The sequence below is a fragment of the Heptranchias perlo genome, chromosome 1, assembly GCF_035084215.1.
Source record: "Heptranchias perlo isolate sHepPer1 chromosome 1, sHepPer1.hap1, whole genome shotgun sequence".
In the NCBI taxonomy this organism is placed as follows: Eukaryota; Metazoa; Chordata; class Chondrichthyes; order Hexanchiformes; family Hexanchidae; genus Heptranchias; species Heptranchias perlo.
The window spans coordinates 142,393,034-142,419,503 of record NC_090325.1 but is presented as its reverse complement, the minus strand read 5'-3'; the positions used below and the strand labels follow the sequence as shown (position 1 = coordinate 142,419,503).

Below are 26,470 nucleotides of genomic sequence, written 5' to 3'. Positions count from 1 at the left end.
TATAACTACGGCATTGAATAGCTCCCTCTAGTGTCAATCTCAGCACCAAACACTGACAAAGCAATGTATTTATCAGTGCACATCAGGATCAACCTCTTCTGTCAGCTACATCCACTATGTGCATGAGAAATGTATTCAGAGCACAAACTGACATTTCTGTACAGCCTGCAGACCTGTTTAGTTTGTAGTTTAGGTGCCATGACAACAGCCCTTATGACACATCTCTTTTAAACTGTCTCACCTGTGTTCTGTCCTATAGTTTCAGGCTTTTCAAGACACAAGAAACTATTTCCTATGACCAAAATTATTTTCCAGCAATTATCGAGAATTCAAGAATTCAGAAATGAAAAATTAACTGGATTGATTCCAGGTGTGCAAGTAAATAAATCATTCTCAAAGTCTACTAGAATAACCCTATCTTTGTGCTCCTACAGTGAGAACAATGTCCAGGAGGACCTGTTTGATCAGATTCTTGTTGGCCGATTGGAGTTTCCCTCTCCTTATTGGGACAACATCACGGGCTCTGCTAAAGTATGTACAGGGATCTATTCCTAACCATTTCACTTAGAACCAGGAACAGCAGCATTATGACAGCATTTTGAAGGGGTACTACCTTCATGAATAACTGTTTGGCAAACATTTACTTGTATATGTAGAAGCACATGGTGCAATAATGCAAATCGCATCAAACTGGACCATTGTGTCACTTGTACATCTTATTACTGTGCTGAAAATGAGACAAGATTCTGGCTTTTCTTACTGTCCTGCAAAAAATGGCCAAACATTTTTCATGAAGACAGTGACCTCTAATTCTGCAGGTTGAGGTCTTTACGGAGTTACCTCATTGCAGCCATGTTTACACCAAGCAACAAAAAAAAATCCATGCTTGTTTACTTCAGTTTTATTTTCCTTAAGTTGCTCAAAGCTTTCATCCCCATATTTCCATTTGTATAGTTATCCATTATGCTTAGTGATGTTTCACATCATTTTAGCTCCTAAAAAGAACAGATTTATTATTTACCATGAGATACAATTCTGCCCAATACATGCCAACAGTCCGCATTTCACACAGTCTGTTTCTTGCTGTTACTGTCCATTTCTTCGCTCCTGCTAACTGATGCTGTTTCTCCAGGTGTTGGAATTCTGCTACACACTGTGGATGGGAATTCTTGTGAAAGCTTTGTGAGATCATGAATTAATGGCATCCACACAATGCAGCTGAGTTCAATCACCAGAACAGCAGATAGGAGTTGGGAATGGCAGTGAGAGGGAGGGAAGAAGGGTGAGGTGACTGGAGGGATGAAGAGAGCCAGCATGATCTGAGCGGGGAGGGGAAGGAGATTGGCTGTGTGAACTGAGGGTGGAAAGGGAGGAGAGTGCCAATATGAAGAGAACAAGGAGAAGATTCGCAGTGTGAACAGAAGGGGGAGGCGGAAGGAGATTAGTAGTATGAACAGAACAGGAAAGGAGGAGGAGATTGGTAGTGTTAATGGAGGGGGTTGAAGAGTACCAGTGTGTTGAGAGGGGTAGAGTGCCAGTTTGAGCCACTGGGGAGGGGGTGAGGGGATGATGAATGCCAGTGTGAGCTGGGAAGGAAGAGTTAAAGACTGCCAAGGTGAGCTGTGGAGAGAAGTGAACAGAAGAGAGAGGAGATTGGCAGTGCGAACGGAGGAGGGGAGATTGGCAGTGTTAATGGAGGGGGAAGAGATTGACAGTGTGAGGGGAGGGGGAGGAGAATGTGCTCTGAGGGGTGTTGAGGAGTGGCACTTAGAGCTGGGGAGGAGCAGGTGAAGACTTCCAATGTGAGCTGGGGGTAGGGGTTGAAGATTGCCATGAGCTACACTTTCAGTGTAACTACATATCATAGGACTGTACTCAGGACTACTTTTAAGTTGTTAGCACTTTTTGAAGCTATTGGTCAGCATTTGCTAACTTTCTAGGTTGATATATGCGTTGCCCTAACTTATGTGGCACAATTACAAAGCACAAGATAGCCACAATGTTGTTAACTCATCTCACTCAGAATGTGAAGCAGGAAAGAGAAGCTATGCATCTTCCACTGGTAAAAAAAGTCAATATTGCATCTAGATTTCTGTTCTGCTAGCAGCATGTGGTTCAAAACAGATGGCAGAGGTTTGGATTTCCATGTGAACTACCGAATCATAGAATCATTGAAAATTTACGGCACAAAAGGAGGCCATTTGGCCCATCATGTCCTCGCTGGCCGAAAATGAGACACCCAGCCTAATCCCACTTTCCAGCTGTTGGTCTGTAGCCATGTCGGTTACGGCACTTCAGGTGCATATCCAAGTGCTTTTTAAGTGAGTTGAGGGTTTCTGCCTCTACCACCCTTTCAGGCAGTGAGTTCCAGACCCACCACCACCCTCTGGGTGAAATAATTTCTCCTCAACTCCCCTCTAGTCCTTCTACCAATCACTTTAAATCCATGCCCCATAGTTATTGACCCTCTGCTAAGGGAAATAGGTCGTTCCTATCCACTCTATCTAGGCCCCTCATAATTTTATACACCTCAATTAAATCACCCCTCAGCCTCCTCTGTTTAAAGGAAAACAATCCCAGCCTATCCAAGCGTTCCTCTTAGCTAAAATTCTCCAGTCCTGGCAACATCCTCGTAAATCTCCTCTGTACCCTCCCCAGTGCAATCACACCTTTCCTGTGACCAGAACTGTATGCAGTACTCAAGCTGTGGCCTAACCAGAGTTTTATACAGTTCCAGCATAACCTCCCTGCTCTTATATTCTATGCCTCGGCTAATAAAGGAAAGTATTCCATATGCCTTCTTAACCACCTTATCTACCTGTCCTATTACCTTCAGGGATCTGTGGACATGCACTCCAAGGTCCCTTACTTTCTCTAGACCTCTCAGTATTCTCCCATTTATTGTGTATTCCCTTGCCTTGTTTGCCCTCCCCAAATGCATTACCTCACATTTCTCTGGATTGAATTCTATTTGCCACTTTTCTGCCCACTTGACCAGTCCATTGATATCTTCCTTCAGTCTACAGCTTTCCTCCTCACTATCAACCACACGGCCAATTTTTGTATCATCTGCAAACTTCTTAATCTTGCCCCCTACATTTAAGCCCAAATCATTAATATATATCACAAAAAGCAAGGGACCTAGTACTGAGCCCTGCGGAACCTCACTGGAAACAACCTTCCAGTCACAAAATTACTCGTCGACCATTACCTTTTGCTTCCTGCCGCTGAGCCAATATCAGGGTGTATTTTCCACTCATTATGGCCAGGGATGCTGGACTGGAACAGCTAATCAGAGGCAGGAATGTCGGTGAAAAACCGTTTAGTGATCTTCCAGCCATTTAAATATTCTAGTACTTCAATTTAAGCATAACTGATTTTCTGTCCACTTAAGATGGGATCATGCTGTGCACTCCATTCACCCATCTTAGTGAGCATGAGAAAACTCCAAGTGTGATGATGCTCTTAAAGGAGCTGAGACCTTTTAGCCATTTACTGTTACTTCCCAGTTACACAGTATTTTTTTAGTACTGATTTTTGTTATTAATTTCTGGGTTATTTTATGAAAAAAATGTTTTTAATCATAACGTTACATATTATTTACATGGAATCGAAAGTAGTCAAATATTCTCCGCTAATTCATCGGAAAGCCAATTTTCAAGACTTCAGCAGAACAAAAGAGAGGCATTTAGTAGGAGCTTGTACAACACAAATTTTCAAGGGAGCTCAGGCAGTGATGAGGCATCTCAGAGCACATGCTAGTCAGCAAGTCAAGTTAAAATTAATGATTGTCACAGGGGATTCAATTGTAACCATGGCCAACATTCTCCTCTCCTATCTCAAGAATATCAACAGTAGCATGTCACAGCTCCTGAATTTGCCCATAAAGAACAGGTTGAACTCATCCGCAACTCTGCTGCCCGTATCCTAACTCACACCAAATCCCGTTCACCACCACCCCGGTGCTCGCTGACCTACATTGGCTCCCGGTCTGGCAACACCTCAGTTTTAAAATTCTTATCTTTGTGTTCAGATTCCTCCACGGCTTCACCCTCCCTATCTCTATAACCTCCTCCAGCCGTAAAACCCTCCGAGCTCTCTGTACTCTTCCAATTCTGGCCTCTAGCGCATCCCCGATTTTCATCACTCCACCATTGGCAGCCATGACTTCAGCTGCCTAGGCCCTAAGCTCTGGAATTCCCTCCCTAAACCTCTCCGCCACTCTACCTCTCTCTCCTCCTTTAAGTCGCTTCTTAAAACCTACCTCTTTGACCAAGCCTTTGGTCACCTGTCCCAATATCTCATTATGTGGCTCAATGTCAAATTTTGTCTGATAACCCTCCTGTGAAGCGCCTTGGGATGTTTTTACTACATTAAAGGTGCTATATAAATACAAGTTGTTGTTGATCTGTTGAATCCTAGGTTTCTTTTTTGCAGGTACACACACATATAAAATTGTCAAAAGATTGAAATTTGTTTATGTGGGAAGGGTACAGGTTTAAAGATTCAATAGTAATCCGCTTACAGAATCTTATGAAACAGGCTCACCTACTGATGCCTGCTCATTATGGCCACAGAATATATTAGCATCTTCCCTACTAAAGGGATGAGTCATTCCCTAGATGTAGGCTGAATAGAGAAGGACTCTTCCCTCTAGTAGAAGAATCCACAACATGGGGATATAATCTTAAAATTCAACCAAGACAATTGAAAGCAAATTCAGAAAATTACTTCTTCACAAAAAGGGTTGTGAGAATTTGGAATGCATTAACTCAGAAGGTCATAAATGGAGAATAAATTGAGGTGTTGAAAAGGTAGGTAAAAAGGCATTCACCATGTCTTCCACTTGCGCAGTTGGACTGCTGATGGACTGAACAGCAGCTGCACTTCTCGTTCTTCTTCTCAGACAGCATCATGCACTTAAGGCCGTGTGATAAGGCCAGCACTTAACAGTAGGATCATTACCTCAGGTGTTCATGGTCATCTATTTTTCTAATTGCAAATAAGAGAGCAAGCAAACCTGAGCAGCTGTTGATTGTCACTTTCTGTTTCTTAAATCATTTCCTTGCTTGGTGCATATCTTACCTATTCAGTCTGAATTCATCTGAAATGAATGCTACTGATTACTGAATTCAGTGGCTGTTTGATTCAAATCTCAAGCACACAGATGATGCAAGGGATGTACAGTTTCTGTAAAGCAGTCTTTACCAGTAAAATGATTCAGAACCTGCAAATGGTTATTTGGAGCACACTGTAGCAGTGAGTTACCTCGGATCTGTTTTCTTCTTACTGTAAGTTTCTCTGGTTTCAGTGCTGTCATTTTGTTGCAGGAATTGATTAGCCGAATGCTGCAGGTGAACATTGAAGCACGGTACACAGCTGAGAAGGTTCTGACTCATCCTTGGGTGGCTGTGAGTATCGAAATAATACTGTGAAAAATACAGACCATATGAATAGGCTGCACCAAATGCACCAGGGGAAATATAGATCATATGAACTGTAACAGCAAGTGCACCAATGCGTTGCAGTGCAAAATATTCTAATTGCATTTTCTGTCTGGCCCAAGCCTATTTGAAATAAAATGCTGAAACTGGAGGCTGTTGTGGCAGGAGGGAACTATGAAATGGTGGGAATAACAGAAACATGACTTGATTCAGAGGATGGAAATGGATACAACATTCAGGGGTATATAGGGTTTAGAAAAGACAGAGTTATACAGAAAAGGAGGTGGTGCAGCCCGAAATGTCTGGAACACCTGGGAGATAAAAGACGTTCAAGCTGTGGGAGGTAGAAAGCTACAAAATGAGCTGCTCTGGTTAGATGTTTCTAATGTGAAAAAATCCAAGCTAACACTGGGTGTATGCTATATACCATCAGGCCAGCACAAGAAGGAAGATCATTTTCTCTATGGAAATAGGGAGGGTATGTGAGAACAGAAAAGCTAACTTAATATGAGACTTCAACCAACCTAATATAAAGTGGAAAAGCCCAAGTGGTATAGAGTCAGAGTTGGTAGATGTAGTACATGACTGTTTCTTGACCCAGTACTTCAGGAAAGCCATGGAGCGACAATGCTGATATTGATCCGGTAGCTGTAAATTTCCCAGAATATATACAGGAAGTGAAAGTTGTATCACCCCTAGTGGCAGAATGATCAAGTTTAACAGAGCTCAGAATCAGAGATGCCTAACACCAGGATTTTAAATTTAATTTTAAAAAGGCTAAACTTGATGAGATGAGGGAATAACTAAAGCAAATAAAATGGGCGATGATGTCCAACTTCACTTTAGTAGATGACAAGTGGAAACTTTACACATCTCATGGGGATTCTGCTCCAGGGTGGAGTACCGGTTGGGGCGAGACTTTTGCACCCCCCCCCCCCTCCCATATTGCCCTAAATCCGACCCATTTTCCTGGGTCAGGACTTTTACATATGCAACATTGAGCTCCTAGCGGATTGCCGCCGTTGAGAAGGAGCCTACCAGTGCCGAGAAGGAATGTCCAGTGGGGATGCTGCTTAGAATCAGAAAAGTTGACAAGGGACCCAAAAGGGACAGAAGCTCCTTGAAGATTGGAAGGAAGGCTCCCTCTGAAGGCCTCGGCCGAGACCGAGGTGTTTGGTAGGTAAGTGTCCGGGATTGAATGGAGGAAGAAGATGCCACAAGGCCCTCTCCCTTCACTGGGGGTACTCTGGGCCTTTACTGCTCCTTCCTGGGGCCCAGTGCCACCGTCCACATGGTGGTCTCCAGAAGTAGTGGTAACTGGGGCGAAACAGAGGGACATGAACTATCTCCCCTAACCCCCGCCATTTGTATGCAGGGGGCAGGAAGGACCGGTCAGCAGTGGTCCTGGAAGCAGCGGGGGGGAGGGAGATCCTGATTGGGAGCAATCCGATGACAGTAGACTTCACCGCCTGAAATTTCCGACATTCTTCGCCATAATCCTGCCTGAAATCGAGCGGGATTGTGGAGGAGAAATCCCCATGTAATGCTGAGAATTCATGACAACTACATTCTCAAAATCAAGACTAAGCAAATGTGACTCTAAATAGATTAACAAATAAATTAAAAGTGAGATAAAGAGGAAAAATGGCCTGTACAAATTCTGCAAGGAGAGAGGAGAAAGAGTCCACTAGCATGAAAATTTTAAGAAATCAGAAACACAATGAAATGTAAACAGAGGGGCAAAGATCAAACTGGAAAAATGCAGAGCAGTTAAGGCTAGAAAATAATAAATATTCTGAATGACTACTTCCTCCAAGTATTCAGAAGGGAAGACATGAGCAACATGCTCTCTCCAGACTGACATATCCCAGTTAAAATCAATGATTTAATTATAAATGAGATGGAAGTCCTGTACAGGCTAAATGGGCTCAAAACAAATAAATTCCCAGGGATGGATGGCATTTATCTCAGAGTGCTGCGAAAGACCAGGGAGGAGATCTGTGCGGTTCTAACAATCATTATGAGTCATTGGACACTGGGGAGATACCAAATGATTAGAAACATGCTAATGTGGTTCCCATATTCAAAAAGGGTGACCAAACAGACACAGGCAACAACAGACCCTTTAATCTACTTCCATTCCAAATAAAATAATGGAATCGATTATCAGGAGTAAACTTGAGGATCAATTGTACAACAATAACTTGGTTAACTGCAGTCAGCATAGATTCAGAAGATCCTGCCTGACCAACTCCTTGACTTCTTTGAAGAAGTGACAACCCAACTGGACAATGGTAAGCTCTGTGATGTGGTGTGGTGTACCTCAACTTCCAAAAGGCTTTTGATAAAGTTCTACATGGGAGGCTATTATTTAATTTCGAAGCTTTGGGGATTCAGGGTAAACCCTGAGAGTGGATAAGAAACTGAAAGAATAGGAAACAACAAGTACTGGTTAGAGGAGATATGTCAGAGTTGGGGGGAGTACGGACTGGGGTGACCCAGGGCTCGCTTGGTGCTGCAGTCGCTACTGGTAAACATGGGCTTTTCAGTGTGGAAAGCAGGCGTCTGAGAGCTGATCTTGTAGCAGTATATAAGATGGTTAAGAGTATTGATAAAGTTAGCCTGGAATCTTACTTTAAATTAAACTGCGGAAGTAGAACTAGGGAACACGGGATCAAACTAGTAAAAGGTGATTTTTAAGACTAATATTGGGAAATTCTTCTTCATTGACTTCAATGGAAATTAGGGGGAGATGTATAACGGGCGGCTGATCTGATATTGCCCGTATTGTACGTTCATCCAAAGTCAAAATTACCCCCTTTGTTTTCATTCTAATTACTTTCCAATGTTTATTTTTTATAGTGTGGGGTTAAGATTACAATAATAAAGATGTTTGAATAGCGCAGGGTTGAAGTATAATGCTTGTTTAGCATTCCACTAAGTAGTATTAGCTTCACTGACCATGGTAATGTTGCTGTTTAGTGGCAGAGTAAACTTAAAGTAAAGTTTAGCCCAAAACATGCTGAAAACTGCTGCAGCTCTCCAGTGTCAGTTGTATCAGCAGAAGCTCCTGGGAAATTTTACCTGTTTAATACTTTCTTCCTGTAGGATGATATGGCACAAGAGCGAGACATGCAAGTAGCAGTAACTGGCAAATTGAGAAAGCACTTTAATCCAGTGGCAAAGCAGAGCAGCACCACTGCGGGCGTCAGTGTTATTATGGTGAGTCAGACTATATACAAATAAATCTCATATCAATTAAGGAAAGCCTCCAACCAAAATTTCAACAAGTTTAAACAGTGTTACTAACTTTTTGTCCATGACCATCTTCCCAAGCAGTGCCTTGATCAAAGTTCACTGATGAATGCTTCATCATGCTGCACCACAGAATGCTGAGTTGCAGGTCCATGCCTGTGATTTCCCACATTGGGTTCATTAGGGGGGACTAATTATATGGACAGTGTGTCACTTCTGCAATAACTGCCTCCAGAGTGGCATTGGTAGAGACTTGGGATCAAGGATCAAGTCTACAATCCATTCTCAGATGGAGAAGATGCCCAGCAGGAAAAAGAAGAGAAAAATAAATTACATTTTGGAGGGATGAAAATTCTGTCTGTCTATCTTTTTTTTGTCTTTATTTCCCTTCTCTATTGGCTTTCTTTCTTTTTCTTTCTTTGTTTAAATCCTCCTCCCCCTCTGTTTCACTCCTTTCCTTTTCTTCTCTGTCTCTCCTTTCCCCTCTTCATCCTCTCTCTTTCTCATTCCCCATGCTATTTCCTTCCCTCTGTGCTCCTTCATTTTGCTCTATATATTCCTCCTTCTCTTCCTCCTCCTTCATAAAGGATTTGTAAAGGATGTGTCATGTCTAACGAACCTAATTGAATTTTTTGAGGCAGTAACTAAAGTAGTGGACAGGGGAATGTCTATGGATGTAGTTTATATGGACTTCCAGAAGGCATTTGACAAGGTTCCACATAAGAAACTGTTAGCTAAGATTAAAGCTCATGGAATTGAAGGCAAATTATTGACCTGGTTAGCAGATTGGTTAGACGGTAGAAGACAGAGAGTAGGGATAATGGGTATGTACTCAAAATTGGAAGGAAGTGACTAGTGGAATCCCACAAGAATTTGTGCTGGGGCCTCAACTACTCATTATATTTATTAATGACTTAGATAACAGGTTTGCCGATGACACAAAGATTGGTGGCACAGTAAATTGTGTAGACAGGAGCATAAAATTACAAAGAGACATTGATAGATTAAGTCAGTGGGCAAAACTGTAATGGATTTCACGGATGGATTTCAACCCAGGTAAGTGTGAGTTCATCCATTATGGACCAAAAAATGATAGATCCGAGTATTTTTTAAATGGTGAAAAGCTAGGAACAGTAGAGGTCCAAAGAGATTTAGCGGCCCATTTACACAGATCACTAAAATGAAGTGGTCAAGTACAAAAACTAATCAAAAAGGCTAATGGAATGTTAGTCTTTATATCTAGAGGGCTAGAATATAAAGGGTGGAAGTTTTACTACAGCTATACAAAGCCCTAGTTAGATCACATATAGAGCACTGTGTACAGTTCTGGGCACCACACCTTAGAAATGATATGTTGGCTTTGGAAGGAGTGCAGCGCAGATTCACCAGAATGTTAACAGGGCTCCAAGGATTAAATTATGAGGAGAGATTACATAAACTAGGTTTGTATTCCCTGGAATATGGAAGTTTAAGGGGTGATTTGATTGAGGTTTTTAGGATTTTGAAAGGAATTGGTAGGGAAGGTAGAGAGAAAATTTTTCCGCTGGTGGGGTGTCTAGGACAAGGGGACATATCCTTAAAATCAGAGCCAGGCCATTCAGGAGAGAAATTAGGAAACACTTCTTCATGCAAAGGGTGGTAGAAGTGTGGAACTCTTCCCCACAATTAGCTCAATTAATCATTTTAAATCTGAGATCGATAGATTTTTGCTAGCCAAGGATATTAAGGGACGTGGAGCCAAGGTGGGTAAATGAAGTTAGGATACAGATCAGCCATGTCATCATTGAATGGCGAAACAGGCTCGAGGGGCTGAATGGCCTTTTCCTGTTCCTATATTCCTCTCTCTCTCTTCCTATCCTCCCTTCCCCTTTCCTCCTCTCTCCCCTTTCCTCTATCTCCCTTCTCTCTCCTCTCACTCTCCCTCTCTCTCTCTTCCCTCCTGCTCCCTCCCTTGAAGTAAATGGAAAGTAAAATCGGGCAGAGTGTAAAATAGGCAGCTGATCCTATCCCGTCAGTTTCCCGCTGGGCGGATTAGGTTAAAATTACCCCCCATATTTCAGGAACAGAGGCTGGGAGATGTATGGAGCAGCAAGAGCCGCAGGTGAGATGGGCTACAAGTGGCATGTAGGCCATATTCCAAATACAGATGGTTTAATGTATCCTGCTGGAGTTAAAGGGAGGTTGCTGTTTAGATATGTCAGAGTGTACATTTGTTTTATATTGCTGGCAGTGCAAGAAACCGCTGCATTTTAAGTATAAAATATATATTAATTTGCTTTGATTCTGGGCTAGACCTCACTATAAAATGATATTTCACCTCAGCAGTGGAAACGTGGTATATTTTCCTACCATTCCTAAATGGGTTTAAAGCCTGCACTAAAGAAAAGTACACAAAAGTTGAAGTGGTAACTTTCCAGCCTCGCCCACTGGCACAGCGTATCTGAAATTGGGGCCTACACTGCGTGGCATTTTAGAACAGGCGAGGTTCCCCGCTGGCAGTGCAAATTTGGAAATTGCCCGGTTAGTTCAAGCAGCAGGGTATTCGTGTAGGTACAGCTACAGTCCTAAAATATACCTCAATATCACCCTACCGCAAGTGTGTCTCCTGTCAATTGGTTACAAACCGGAACTGACAGTTGTAACAGAGAGAGGGCCGTGGCCTGAAATGCCCTAGTTTCTTTACTGAAGTTCAGGTGGAACCATCTCCTATTCCGACTTGTGTTGCCTACCATAACTGCTTAATCCTCTTATGTCACAATGTTGGATTTATCCATGTGTTACAAACATGAAATAAGGCCACAGAATCAGCTCCTCTAGGCCTTAGTGGGTTAAATGCACGGTGTGATTTGGTACTATATAAAACATGAAAGCCCGAGGTTCAATTGCTGGTAGGATGGTAGGATATTGAGAAGTGTAGAGGAAGAGAGGGACCTTGGAGTGCATGTCCACAGATCACTGAAGGTAGCAGGACAGGTAGATAAGGTGGTTAAAAAGGCATATGGGATTCTTTCCCTCATTAGCTGAGGCATAGAATATAAGAGCAGGGAGGTTATGCTAGAACTGGATAAAAACTAGGTAAACCACAGCTGGAGTGCTGTGTACAGTTCTGGTCGCCACATTACAGGAAAAATGTGATTGCACTAGAGAGGTAGGGGCAGAAACCCTCATCACATTTAAAAAGTACTTAGATGTGCACTTGCATGCCGCAATCTACAAGGCTATGGATCAAGAACTGGAAAGTGGGATTACATAACATGAAAGCCCCAAGTTCAATTGTTGGTAGAATACTGAGAGGTGTAGAGGAACAAAGGGACCTTGGAGTGCATGTCCGCAGACCCCTGAAGGTAGCAGGACAGGTAGATAAGGTGGTTAAGAAGGCATACGGGATACTTTCCTTTATTAGCCGAGGCATAGAATATAAAAGCAGGGAGGTTATGCTAGAACTGGATAACTCTTATCCGGCCGGCACAGACACAATGGGCCAAATGGCCGCCTCCTCTGTCGTAAATTTCTATGATTCTGGTCTGCGCCAAGTTAACTGATCTGAGCCAGAGACAGGAGGAGAAGAACGACAATTGGTCTCACGCCAATGGACTAGGGAGAAAAAAACACAGTTCATGTGTGTGAGACCAATTGTCGTTCCTGTCCATCCAGAATTCCTGTTCCTGATGCTATCTAACAGCCTCCTGCTGGAAAGTGCATGTTGCAGTCAGTCTCATCCATGCTGAAAAAGATTTATGTACCTTAGGTCCTGTCGCCAGTGAGACAGGATTCCAATGCATATGGAAGAGACAAAAAAACAAAAGTCCTTCAAGCAGTTAGACAGCCTACTGAACTCTGCCAGGGCCAGGTGCAGAAAAGGTCGCCTTAACTTGGAGAATTCACAAACACAGCTGTTAAACTAAAATTAAAACCAAAAATGGTGGAAATAGGGATTCATCAGCATCTGAAAAGAGAAAACAGAGGTTAACATTTCAGGGGTAGACCCTTCTTAAGATCAGGGTCAGCGTCCAAAACATTAACCCATCTTTTCTCTTTTCAGTTGCCAATCAACACACTGTATCTCTCCAGTACTTCCTGTTTTTATTTCAGATTTTCAGTTATTTAAAAATCTTTTTTTTAAGCAATTTTTGTCAGTGAATGATGTGCTCATCTAGGCAAAGAATATTAGCGGTAGGGAATGGGATGCTTTGGACACCCACTGTCAGCATCAAGCACTCTACGGTCGGATTTATCACTGCCACCTGTAGAGCATAGCCCCCTCGATTCTGCACCAAACTCAGACAAGCAGCTCTTCCTGTGACATATTACCAATTTTCGCACTAGCCCACTCAACTATTGCACGTTACCTACAACCAGCTCCTATAACCAGATCCATTAAAATTATGTTACTCCTTTAAAGCCTGATCCTTTTGATACATTATTGACCAGAGTAAGTTGAAGAAAGGGACAAGAGGCTGGATTTCCCTAATTCCATCCCAAGAGGGTCAGGGCAGGAGGGACTGCTGCCCGCCACCTCAACCCCAGCCCAGTTTCCTTTCCGAGGCTTAGTTAAGATGCAATGCAGGCGCTCAGCGGGATCTCCACCACAAAGAGAGAGCCCGCCGCTGCAGAGAAGCGAAGTGCAATGAGAGAGCCGCTGCAGCACCAGATGAGGAGAGGGACAGCCTTAAAGGGGGCAGAGGACCCCCAAAGCTTGCAGTATCAATTTGACTGAAGGCCTTGTACTGGACTGAGCCATTTGCAGGACTTACCACTGCTGCTACTCCAGGGACTACCACCACCCTTCCTGCGGTCCCTGGGATCGGCAGGCAGCCACGGCAAGGAAGGAAATCAAGCCACTTGCTAGGCCCCATCTCCTTGCCTGCATTTATATATGGCGGACAGTGAAGGGGCAGCTGGCAGCTGGCAGCTTTCCCACCTGGGATGGAGGGGGAGGAAAAGAGGTCGCGGTGAGGATGATGGCAGTAGGCCTTGCTGCACCATTTTGATGATGGCCGTAAAACAGGCGCAACAATGACGAATTTAGTGGAACGATTGACCATGTTCCACTCGCATGTGGGGTTGGGTCACCACTAAATTCACTAGGGCTTTTTTTTAGGGGGCCCTGGCACCTGCTTGAAATGAGCATAGGCCTCATTTCAATATTGAAATGAGGGTCCTGCACACATTTTTGGGATATTTATTAAGACTAGCTGGGACATATTCGATAGTTAGAATGATTTTTAACCTACCTGGGTGGCTTGCCCACCGCTTCTGATTCACTCCTGTGAAACCAGGCATGAAGGGCCGGATCAGGCAAAAAGAAACAAAATAAATTAAATTAAAAACCATTGCACAAAGTTAAAACACAAAATCAACCTACCTTTCCACCCTGCTCTGATGTCTGATGTCTCCTCTTCACCACCCCCCCCACCGATGTCCCCCCCGATCTTCCCCTCTTCAACCCCACAATCTCCCCCCAATCTCCCCCTCTTCACCCCCCGATGTCCCACCGATCTCCCCCTCTCCCCTCCGATCTTCCGTTGCAGCGCTGGATGATGTCTCGCTCTCTCTCTTTCTCTCCGCGCCCCCCCCCCTCCCCCCCCCCCCAACTGCATTGCAGCTCTTGATGGCAGCCAAGAGCTTTTATAGCCAGCAGAGAGAGAAGACTTTCTCTCGGAAACGGTAAGTTTTGTTTATTCGGGTTTGCCACGCGTACCTTCACCCCTCCACCCCCCGCTGCCAACCCGCCACCATTTCAAAATTGAGTCCTATATGTCTCCCCCTGTAGTACAAAGATACAATTGCAACATAAATGACACCTGATTCTTCCAGTTGTTCTCTCTTCCTGGCACTGAAAATGGTGTGTCTGGGAGGATTGAGTGCTATTGGTTAGGCACTGCCCTTATGTATGGGACCTAGGTTCAAATCCAGTCCAGGCTGATGGGATGAAAGTCTTCTCTCTCTGCTGGCTATAAAAGCTCTCGGTGAAATTAGTTTGAACGGCCCAGTTCCTAGTGAATGTGGGGCCACAACACAAAACGTTACACAATTTAGCACTAACTAGCACCGTCACTCAATAAGAATGGGCTGAAGTCGGGAAATGAAAATTTGGCAGTGCTGCAGTGGCAGGTTCTCTTCTGAGGTTGGAGTTCAGGCACATCAATTGGCGTAGGGCAGAGGAAGCTTTCCCTTTCATCTAACTGACCTGGGAGCACTTGGCGCTGAGACTAGGTGCCTAAAATCTGATTGTGTTCCATTTAACAGCAATTTATGTTTCCATAGTTTCTTCTCACATACAGAAAGGCACCTCAGAGCACTTTGCAGGGTGGAAGCAAAGACCAGACCACGAGCAGAAAGAAACAGAAAAGTCGGAGGTGGTCGAAAGCACAATTAAAGAGAAAGGGTTTGCAGCAGAGAAGGAAGTGGAAAGGTGGAGGGATTTAGGAAGGGAGATCCAGAGGGCAGCATAGGTGTGGTGGCTGAAGATAAGATCTGGAGAGGCTGGGAAAACAAGGAATTACCCAGTGTCAGGGAAGTAGAGGGTGCGTGGGGGCGTATCCATCCACCAGCACTGATATCTCTCATCTGAATAACTCAGCAATTCATCAAAAAGTAGACATGAGAGGGGATAAAAGTAGCGTACGTCCAACACTTCCCATGTCATTTAACAACTTGCACATCTTGTTCTGTAGACAAACAAGTTGGGGTAGAATTTCCATGTGGATTTTCCCGGTCTCCCTTACCTCATTACTTCAGTGGAAAATGGCCGGAAACCCTGGAGAAATGGCATAAATAGCTGTTCCTCTGTGACCTTTCTCCAAAGTTACAGCAGGAGATCAGGAGAACCGCTGCGGAAATTCCAGGCGGTAGAATATAGGGACAATGGTAAATATTTGTCTAGTGTCTGGGAGGTGGTAGCATCAACATCAGTTCAGTGAGGGAGGGGTAGAATCAATCCGGGCAGACTTCTGATTCTGATTTACTGGTAGAAAGGAGTGTCATTTATTTTAAATAGTACTTGAAATTGCTACTTTTTCAAGAGTGCCATGTATCACTTTTTTTTAAAAGACAGGCATCAGCTCCTTTTTCGATTTTCTAGATGCAGCAAGAAGTAAAATGCAGTGATTAATATCTGTTTTGGACACTGGAAGATTACAAAACAGGGCTGAGATGGGAATTGATGTAGCAAGAAGGGGTAATGATGCTTTTTTATCAGGTGCTGCATCAGCAGGGAATCAAGAGATTAAAGATATAGATAAATGATGGCACAAATACATTGCTTATTAGCTTTTCAAATTCTGCTGCAGTACCATCGTACTGATTCATTTTAGGCCAGGTCTCACTCCAGCATTAAAAAACAAGCCACATACAGCCCATCAGCTCTAACAATAGAGCATTGGCTCCTAACCAAGAGACTCCAAGTTCAGATCTGACATTTGAACCTACTATAAGCCAAGTTTCACTAGAGTTCTGCAGACAGACTGCTATATGGAACTAGTGCCCTGCAACCTCAGGAAGCAAGAAAAAACCTGGCGAGACATGATTGGTCATTGTAAAAATGCACCTCTCTTCAGAGAATCGTGGGGAATCATTGAGAACATGGGTGGAAGAGTCCACTATGCGCTTGGAAACAAAGGCATGTACAGCACCAGTAGACACTATTGTGGTCCATCTGGCTGGTCTCAAAGTTGAAAACTTACTTGAAATCACAATGTCTCTCATATTCCTCGGTTACTTTCTCTGCCAAGTATCTGATTCCCTCTGCCCACTTCCACTGCTTCCCTGAATAGTTTGTTCTGTATATATTTATGTCATGTAGTACATCTAACCCATCTGTTCACTTTCCCTCCTCTGAGCTTGAAGCTGGCCGGAAAGACTCCTTGTTGTAGAGTGTGTTATTTCGCCAATAATATTATTAGAGTTCGACTTGTCTATACCTGTTAGATTTTTGAACACCTCAGTAAGGTCTCTTCTGAGGTGTTCTGTTACTCCAGTGTAAACATTCCCAGTTCCCGGAGCCTTTCTTCATAGCTCAAGAGCCTAACTCAAAGTGTCAATGTGTTCCATGTTGCATCCTCTCCAATTCTAAGATGCGTCCACTGTAGTGACCAGAACTATACACAGTGCTCCACTGGATCCAGATCAGCCATTTGTATAAACTCATCACTGACTGGGATTTTTGGTCTGACCCTCTGACTAGACATCGTAAGATGATCTTGTTTGCTTTCTTTGTCATAGCATTTATTTAAATTGCAACCATCGTACCATTCAGTCCCCATCAGAGAGGAGACTTTCATTCCTTTCTGTTTGGATTGTGTTTAATCTCAGGTCCCAGAGGTGTAAGGTTTAAGGACCCACCATATCACCCAATCCCCCATTTGCTGGTTTCAATAAGCTATCCACCAGTATCGCAGGCCCCTGCCCTGTGTTTTGTGACCTGTAGACTTGTGAAGGAAAAAGGAACTATGATAGGAGGAGGAAACAGAAAACAAGATGTGTACTGCAGGCTACCGATGCACAGCTGCTAGTACCTCACCCAAATGGTCACTCTTCATGTGTAAGCTTTCACTGCGAGTGTCAGCAGAGGGCATCACAACAAAGTCTAATTCTGTCCTTAGTCAGCATTCACACACAAACACTTCCAGAAGTTGCTGGCTGGTGATCGGGAGCAGCAACTCTGGATGAATTTCCACTCCCTGTCAGTAAAGCCAGTCGTAGGGGTGCCTATCACTGACCTGTCTAAAAGTAACTAGCTCAACATAGACTGGGGATCGAACCTGGGACCTTCTGATATGTACAGTTCAGTTAAATGTTTGCTTCACCAACTGAGCATCAGGGGAAGCTGCTATTTAGATTTCTCCGGAATGAATTCTTGATATCCAATGAGTGAAGTTACTGAATGGTATATAAGTTGATGCCTGTACTACAAAAGAAATTAGGGATAGTATTGGATCCAAAGAGGAGACATATAAAATTGCCAGAAAAAGCAGCAAGCCTGAGGATTGGGAGCAGTTCAGAATTCAGCAAAGGAGGACAAAGAGATTGATTAAGAGGGGAAAAATAGAGTATGAGAGTAAACTAGCAGGGAACATAAAAACTGACTGTAAAAGCTTCTATAAATATGTCAAGAGAAAAAGATTAGTGAAGACAAATGTAGGTCACTTACAGTCCGAAATGGGAGAAATTATAATGGGGAACAAAGAAATGGCAGAACAATTAAACACATACTTTGGTTCTGTCTTCACAAAGGAGGACACAAATAACCTGCCAGAAATGTTAGGGAACCAAGGGTCTAGTGAGAGGGAGGAACTGAAGGAAACCAGTATTAATAAAAAAATAGTGCTAGGGAAATTAATGAGGCTAAAGGCTGACAAATCCCCAGGGCCTGATAATCTATATCCCAGAGTACTAAAGGAAGTGGCCCTGGAAATAGTGGATGCATTGGTGATCATCTTCCAAAATTCTATGGACTCTGGAACAGTTCCTATAGATTGGAGGGTGGCAAATGTAACCCCACTATTTAAAAAAGGAGGGAGAGAAAAAACAGGGAATTACAGACCAGTTAGCCTAACATTAATAGTGGGGAAAATGCTAGAGTCTATTATAAAAGATGTGATAACAGAACACTTGGAGGGCATTAACGGGATTGGACAAAGTCAGCATGGGTTTATGAAAGGGAAATCATGCTTAACAAATCTACTGGAGTTTTTTGAGGATATAACTAGTAGAATAGATAGGGGAGAACCAGTGGCAGTAATTTCCCCCTCGTGGGAATGTACCTAGACTGTACCTGAACCATCTCCTCCTTAAAGGCCGCCCACTGTTCAATTACAGTTTTGCCTGCCAATCTTTGATTCCAATTTACCCGGGCCAGATCTGTTCTCAACCCACTGAAATTGGTCCTCCTCCAATTAAGTATTTTTACCCTAGATTGCTCCTTGTCCTTTTCCATAACTAATCTAAACTGCTGCACAGGCTGGGAGGAAAAAGAGTGGCAGAGCTATAGTGATAGGGGACTCAATTGTAAGGGGAATAGACAGGCGTTTCTGCGGCCGCAACCGAGACTCCAGGATGGTGTGTTGCCTCCCTGGTGCAAGGATCAAGGATGTCTCGGAGCGGCTACAGAACATTTTGGAGGGGGAGGGCGAACAGCCAGCTGTCGTGGTGCACATAGGCACCAACGGTATAGGTAAAAAAGGGGATGAGGTCCTAAAAGCAGAATATAGGGAGTTAGGAGGTAAATTAAAAAATAGGACCTCAAAGGTAGTAATCTCAGGATTGCTGCCAGTGCCACGTGCTAGTCAGAGTAGAAATAGGAGGATATTTCAAATGAATACGTGGCTAGAGGAATGGTGCAAGGGGGAGGGATTCAAATTCCTGGGACACTGGAAACGGTTCTGGGGGAGGTGGGACCAGTACAAACCGGATGGTCTGCACCTGGGCAGGGCCGGGACCGCTGTCCTAGGAGGAGTGTTTGCTAGTGCTGTTGGGGAGGGTTTAAACTAAAGTGGCAGGGGGTTGGGAACCTGAGCAGGGAGAGAGAGGAAAGCATAACAGGAAGGGACAGAAGGTATGGAGTAATAGGTAAAGTGTTAAAAAAGGAAAAAGCAGGAACTAAGCGTCACAAAACAGATTTGAAAGTTCTTTATCTGAATGCACGTAGCATTCGTAATAAAATGGACGAGTTAACGGCACAAATAACTACGTATGGGTATGATCTTGTGGCCATTACAGAAACATGGCTGCAGGGTGACAACGACTGGGAATTAAATATGCCAGGGTATTTAACAATCAGGAAGGACAGGCAGGAAGGAAGGGGAGGTGGGGTGGCTATGTTAATAAAGGAAGGAATCACTGTAATACAGAGAAATGATATTGGGACAAAGCATCAAGATAATGAAACAGTTTGGGTGGAGATAAGGAATAATAAGGGAAAAAAAACATTAGTGGGCGTAGTATATAGGCCTCCTAATAGTTGCAACTCTGCTGGAAGAAGTATTAATCAGGAGATAGTTGGGGCATGTAATAAGGGAACAGCCATAATTATGGGGGATTTTAATTATCATATTAACTGGACAAATCAAATTGGGCAGAGCAGCCTTGAGGACGAGTTCATTGAGTGCATCAGGGATGGATTTCTTGAGCAGTATGTAACTGATCCTACAAGGGGGCAGGCAACCTTGGACCTGGTCCTGTGTAATGAGTCAGGATTAATTAATAATGTCCTAGTTAAGGATCCCCTTGGAACGAGCGACCACAACATGGTTGAATTCCATATCCAATTAGAGGGTGAGAAGGTTGATTCTCAAACAAGCGTACTGAGCTTGAATAAAGGAGACTATGATGGTATGAGAGCGGAATTGATTAAAGTGGACTGGGAAAATAGATTAAAGGGTAAGACAGTACATGAGCAGTGGTGTTCATTTAGGGAGTTATTTTACAACTTTCAAAATAAATATATTCCACTGAGGAAAAAAGGGTGTAAAAGAAATGACAGCCATCCGTGGCTAAGTAAAGAAATCAAGGATAGTATCCGACTAAAAACAAGGACATATAAGGTAGCCAAACTTAGTGGGAGGATAGAAGATTGGGAATTCTTCAAAAGACAGCAAAAAGTAACTAAAGGATTGATTAAGAAAGGGAAGTTAGATTATGAAAAGAAATTAGCAAAAAATATAAAAACAGATAGCAAGAGTTTCTATAGTTATATAAAAAGAAAAAGGGTGGCAAAGGCAAACATAGGTCCCTTAGAGGATGAGACCGGGAAATTAATGGTGGGAAACATGGAGATGGCAAAAATGCTGAACAAATATTTTGTTTCAGTCTTTACAGTAGAGGACACTAAGAATATCCCAACACTGGACAAACAGGGGACTCTCGGGGGGGAGGAGCTAAATACGATTAAAATCACTCAGGAGATGGTACTCAGTAAAATAATGGGACTCAAGGCGGATAAATCCCCTGGACCTGATGGCTTCCATCCTAGGGTCTTGAGGGAAGTGGCAGTAGGGATTGTGGATGCTTTGGTGATAGTTTTCCAAAATTCCCTGGACTCAGGAGAGGTCCCGGCAGATTGGAAAACTGCTAATGTAACACCGTTATTTAAAAAGGGTAGTAGGCAGAAGGCTGGAAATTATAGGCCAGTTAGCTTAACATCTGTGGTGGGTAAAATTTTGGAGTCTATTATTAAGGAGACAGTAACGGAACATTTAGATAAGCATAATTTAATAGGACAAAGTCAGCATGGCTTTATGAAGGGGAAGTCATGTCTGACAAATTTGCTTGAGTTCTTCGAGGATATAACGTATAGGGTGGATAAAGGGGAACCAGTGGACGTAGTGTATTTAGACTTCCAGAAGGCATTCGACAAGGTGCCACATAAAAGATTATTACTTAAGATAAAAAATCACGGGATTGGGGGTAATATTCTGGCATGGGTGGAGGATTGGTTATCGAACAGGAAGCAGAGAGTTGGGATAAATGGTTCATTTTCGGACTGGCAACCAGTAACCAGTGGTGTTCCACAGGGGTCGGTGGGTCCCCAACTCTTTACAATCTATATTAACGATTTGGAGGAGGGGACCGAGTGCAACATATCAAAATTTGCAGATGATACAAAGATGGGAGGGAAAGTAGAGAGTGAGGAGGACATAAAAAACCTGCAAGGGGATATAGACAGGCTGGGTGAGTGGGCGGAGATTTGGCAGATGCAATATAATATTGGAAAATGTGAGGTTATGCACTTTGGCAGGAAAAATCAGAGAGCAAGTTATTTTCTTAATGGCGAGAGACTGGAAAGTACTGCAGTACAAAGGGATCTGGGGGTCCTAGTGCAAGAAAATCAAAAAGTTGGTATGCAGGTGCAGCAGGTGATCAAGAAAGCCAACGGAATGTTGGCTTTTATTGCTAGGGGGATAGAATATAAAAACAAGGAGGTATTGCTGCAGTTATATAAGGTATTGGTGAGACCGCAACTGGAATACTGCATACAGTTTTGGTCTCCATACTTAAGAAAAGACATACTTGCTCTCGAGGCAGTACAAAGAAGGTTCACTCGGTTAATCCCGGGGATGAGGGGGCGGACATATGAGGAGAGGTTGAGTAGATTGGGACTCTACTCATTGGAGTTCAGAAGAATGAGAGGCGATCTTATTGAAACATATAAGATTGTGAAGGGTCTTGATCGGGTGGATGCAGTAAGGATGTTCCCAAAGATGGGTGAAACTAGAACTAGGGGGCATAATCTTAGAATAAGGGGCTGCTCTTTCAAAACTGAGATGAGGAGAAACTTCTTCACTCAGAGGGTGGTAGGTCTGTGGAATTTGCTGCCCCAGGAAGCTGTGGAAGCTACATCATTAGATAAATTTAAAACTGAAATCGACAGTTTCCTAGAAGTAAAGGGAATTAGGGGTTATGGGGAGCGGGCAGGAAATTGGACATGAAGCTGAGTTCGGATCGGTCAATGCCCTGTGGGTGGCGGAGAGGGCCCAGGGGCTATGTGGCCGGGTCCTGCTCCGACTTCTTGTGTTCTTTAGATTTGTGGTTGGGATCAGATCAGCCATGATCTTATTGAATGGCGGAGCAGGCTCGAGGGGCCGATTGGCCTACTCCTGCTCCAATTTCTTATGTTCTAATTCTGAATGGGCTAATTTTCATCTTTTCTACTTTACCACTGCCTCTGAAACTGATATAATCAATGCAGCACATACCAGACCTCAGAGTTTATTTGAAAACAGGATTACTATGAATTACTTTTTTTTTAAAGTTTTACTTCTTTACAATTTCACCTCCAGTTCCCTTCTCCCATATGATGAAGCTCATGCACTCCATGGCCTAGATTTTCCTCCACTATCCCATTTCAAATAAAGCCCAATAGTGGTAGATACATTGGGGAAAAATTGGGCAGTGAGGCCTACTGCCATCTCCCCTCCATGATACCTTGATTTTGTTCCTCCTACCCCACCCAAACCTAGACTGTCGCTGGCTGCCCATTCCCACCAACCACATCTAGATGCTGGTGGGCAGAGTGGCGCCCGGGTTTCCAGCTCATTTCACTCGTCTCTGCCCTTTTCACTTCTGACCCCCAAAGACCACCTGGTGAAAAGTGGCAGTAGGCCTGGGTAGTGGCAGCTATGTCCCTGAATGCTGTTAATGGAGGGAAAGGCCTGGTAGAGGCAAGCTCTCCCTGCAATCCCTTACCTGCTGAAGACCACAGTCTCAACCAAGACTTTCAGCGGGCTTCCACTTGTTGGTGGGAATCCTGCTGGGACCCTGCCAGGAATGTATAATGACCCCCGAACTACGAAAGTGGGCTGGAGTCGTGATGGGGTCAGGTCAGCGGGCGGAAGTTTAAGGGAGATCCAGGCCCATTTGTTGTTTTCCTCCCTGATTGTAAGGCTGAAACCAGGAACTGTGTCTGGCCTCAGCTGGAAGCACCAACCCACTGTCCCACCAAGATCAGGAGGTAGAATTCCCAAGGTTGCGGGGGGGGAGGTGCTCCTGATTTCAGGCTGTAACTTCAGCAGAAGCCCCGCAGAGCCAGGGTTTCTGCCAAAGTTATAGCGGGACATTGGGAACTGCGGAAATTCCTGCCGTTCATGTTTTCATACCAAATTTATGATTATTAGCAAATGATAAATTGTCCTTTAAAAAGGTGAGGTGGCCCAGCGGTTCTGTACACTGAAGTGCCAGTGCTCTTCACATAGAGTTTCATCCACAGTCTCTTACAGGGGTCTCAGTCTGACAGCAACTCTGGATCTCATTCTAGACAGAAGCAATGTACTCCTGACTAGGGGAGGGACAAGGTGGGGGGTGGGGGGAAAGAGGCCAAGTAAATTGGCCTGTTAGTACACCTCATAGTGGGAAGGAACGGAACAGTATCACTTGAATGAGGTGCCAGAGGGCTGCCAATATCCCAGCACGAGTCACTACCACTAGGAGAGGAGAGGAGCAAACTACAGTAACAGATTAAATACATTAGATATAAACATTTGATTCCTCTAACCCACAAATCAGACCCATTCCTCAGTATTTGCTTGAAGCATGGACAGTCAAAACCACCATCTGCTATACCATTTTATGATCATGCAACATAGGGTGAGGAATTATAATGTCAGTTTTTCCTCCTAGGAAGTAGGATATGCCACTTTGGCAAAGGAATGAGCCTAGCAGCTAGCGACTTACCTGAGGCCTGACAAAATAGCTCAACTATCACAGAGGAAAACTATGGGTTCTTGAACTGCCAGCACCTGGTGGGTGATGCAACACTCTCGGGCTTATGCCACCTGGCCTTGTTAACAATTTGTACTAAACACAGCTCCATTGTACAGAGAGTGTTTCCACAGATGGGACTAAAAGAATGTGACTGTGCTTTATAATTTCATACATTGGTAGAGTATGAACATACCCTCCACTTCAAATAACTGGAGACTGCCCAGACACAGATTTGATTGGAATTCTAACCAACATTTAATTCTGAAAATGGCCTTGATGTCTGTTTTGCTTTTGTATGTTTCATTTTTTTTGACAGTTTGAAGTGTAAGAGGGAGAGGGTGAGCTCCAATCCTCATACTGAAACACTGGATAAACCTGGAGCAACACCATGGTATAGAACGCAGTGCCCTAACAGGGGGACCATTCACTAACTCCCAGCCGGTCCAAATTTGCATGGCCTGTCGCCCTGTGCCTCACAGCTCTTTTCTAAGCTTTCCCAGCTCACACAAGGCAGAACTTTTCATGGTGTGGATTCAGGCTGATGCTGCCGTGCACTGGAGAGCACATACTTTTCTTTTCTGTTGCTTATACTGGATTAAGTTCACCTCAGACTCACTCGAGAATCAAAAATTTCTGGACTGCTGAATATTTGACAGGAACTTCAGAAAAATCTACCACACAGTAGACCTCATGTGAACTCTGATTTGAAAGGCCAAAAATATATTCCATGACTGTACGTGGACAAGAATTGGTTTTAAGATAAGCACCGGTATTAAAAATTCTTCAGAAATAACAGAAGAAACCAAGAACTTCCCAAAAAGGAAGACAACCTGAAATGATTTCAAGTAGGCAGAGTGGTCTTTGAGTGCCATCTGGTGTTAGCAAGGCTGAATTGCAACAGTTGCTATGTCAAAAGCTTTGCTAAAAATTTTTTGCTTTCCACTAAAGCTATGTCCCTTTTTCAGAAATGTTTCATTTAGCCCTGATTATTACAGTGCTTTGCATTATGTATTATGTTCATGTGAATGCTTGGTTCTCTAGGATATGCTATGTGGTCAAAGTGATTTTTTTTTTAAATGGCAGGGATATCTGTATTAGCTAGCAAAAGCCATTGCACTCCACCCTTGTTAAAGCACAGTTCTTGGGAGCCAAGTATTTTGCATGTTATAGGGAGGTATGAGCTGTAATGATTGTCCTATAATACAGCCCTACAACAGAGTCTGATATTTGGGGAGGGGCTACTTCATCCCATTTCACTTTAAATGTTTTAAACTACAAGTACAGATGCCGGCTTCCATAAATAAACCTTTTTTTAAAATTCTGTCCAAATAATTGGCATGATGTAATTACAAAAAATAGGAGATGACAGGAATTGGACAAGCTTTCACTCCAGTGTCATTGTCTGCGTTGAGTTTTATGTATTCAGTAAAGTGTCTGAATTGGAATCTGTAACCAGGAGGCGGTAATATTTAAAACATTCACAGTGGGATCAGCAAACTGATTTGAAAAAGCTGTTTGCAGCCACAATTGTGGTGTGTTTTCTTTTAGATATACAAATATACATGTGTCTGAACTGTGACTAGTCTCTATCCCTGTGCTTCTTCCCTCCCGCCTCTGACCACACCTGCATTGCTTCTCTCTGATTAGGTCCAAGCCAATGGTACGTACTAACTGCATCAGCACCACTCACTTTTCTGCGGTACACACACTGCTTCTTCCTTTTAAAAACAATTTCAAATATAGGGAAAAGGAGAAACAATTTGTTGGGAATGACTCTTATTTGCCCTGCATGCTTCTCAACCCAACTGATTTAACACTTTGTGAATGTTTTGACAAAGTGGTGAACCCTATTCTATATTTCCGTTTTTGGAGCTGTGTGTCGGAACAACATTGTGCAAGGAGGTGTGCATTATTTGGGAATCCAACCAACCTGAGTCTCAGAACTGTGTGTTGGTGAGTGCAGTGTGACAATCCATATTAAGATGTTCTTTGGTATGATTTTAATCCTTTAGCCCTGTAATGTTCATTAAGTGTTCTCTGTGACATGAAGGTCAATTGATACAAGCTAAAAATAATTGAGCAAAGTCTTTAAAGAGACACCTTATTCATGAAACATCTGACAACCCTTTTGGCTTGTTTAGAAAGACATGATGCAAGGACATGTTCCATCGAAATGCACCATTAAATCATTGCATGTGATATCATTGTGATGAAAATGATGCAAGCTTCTACAGGTAGTTAACCCCAAACTAAAAAGAAAGCTTGTTGAACATTTCTTCATGGAAACCTTTGGCACTCATGCAAAATATTATCTAACATAGTTAAAATAAGAACTGTGATCCAACATCCAGTTATAATGAATGTTGGATTTTTATAGTTATAGAGGTGGAATGATTTCTCGTTGCACTTTCAATATGTGGCCATGCACTAGAAATACATTTTCTGTTACCTTGAGTAATAATGACTCCACATCCAACGATCCATAGACAGGCTGTGTGAAAAATAATCACTTTATTTTGACAGTGTAAGTGCTGTAGGATTTTAGACTGGAGTTTTAGGCCTGAGGAAGACGG

The 26,470-nt window shown here is 43.3% G+C and overlaps 1 protein-coding gene across 1 annotated transcript in view; it reads left to right on the top strand.

Moving 5' to 3' along the window:
- dclk2a (doublecortin-like kinase 2a) overlaps positions 1 to 26,470 on the top strand; it is a 434,705-nt gene that overhangs the window by 395,201 nt on the left and 13,034 nt on the right. Inside the window, exons 13-15 of the mRNA XM_067992182.1 lie at positions 435 to 531; positions 5,331 to 5,411; positions 8,553 to 8,666. Of these exons, the coding sequence (XP_067848283.1) occupies positions 435 to 531; positions 5,331 to 5,411; positions 8,553 to 8,666 (292 nt within the window). The remainder of the gene's footprint in view (positions 1 to 434; positions 532 to 5,330; positions 5,412 to 8,552; positions 8,667 to 26,470) is intronic.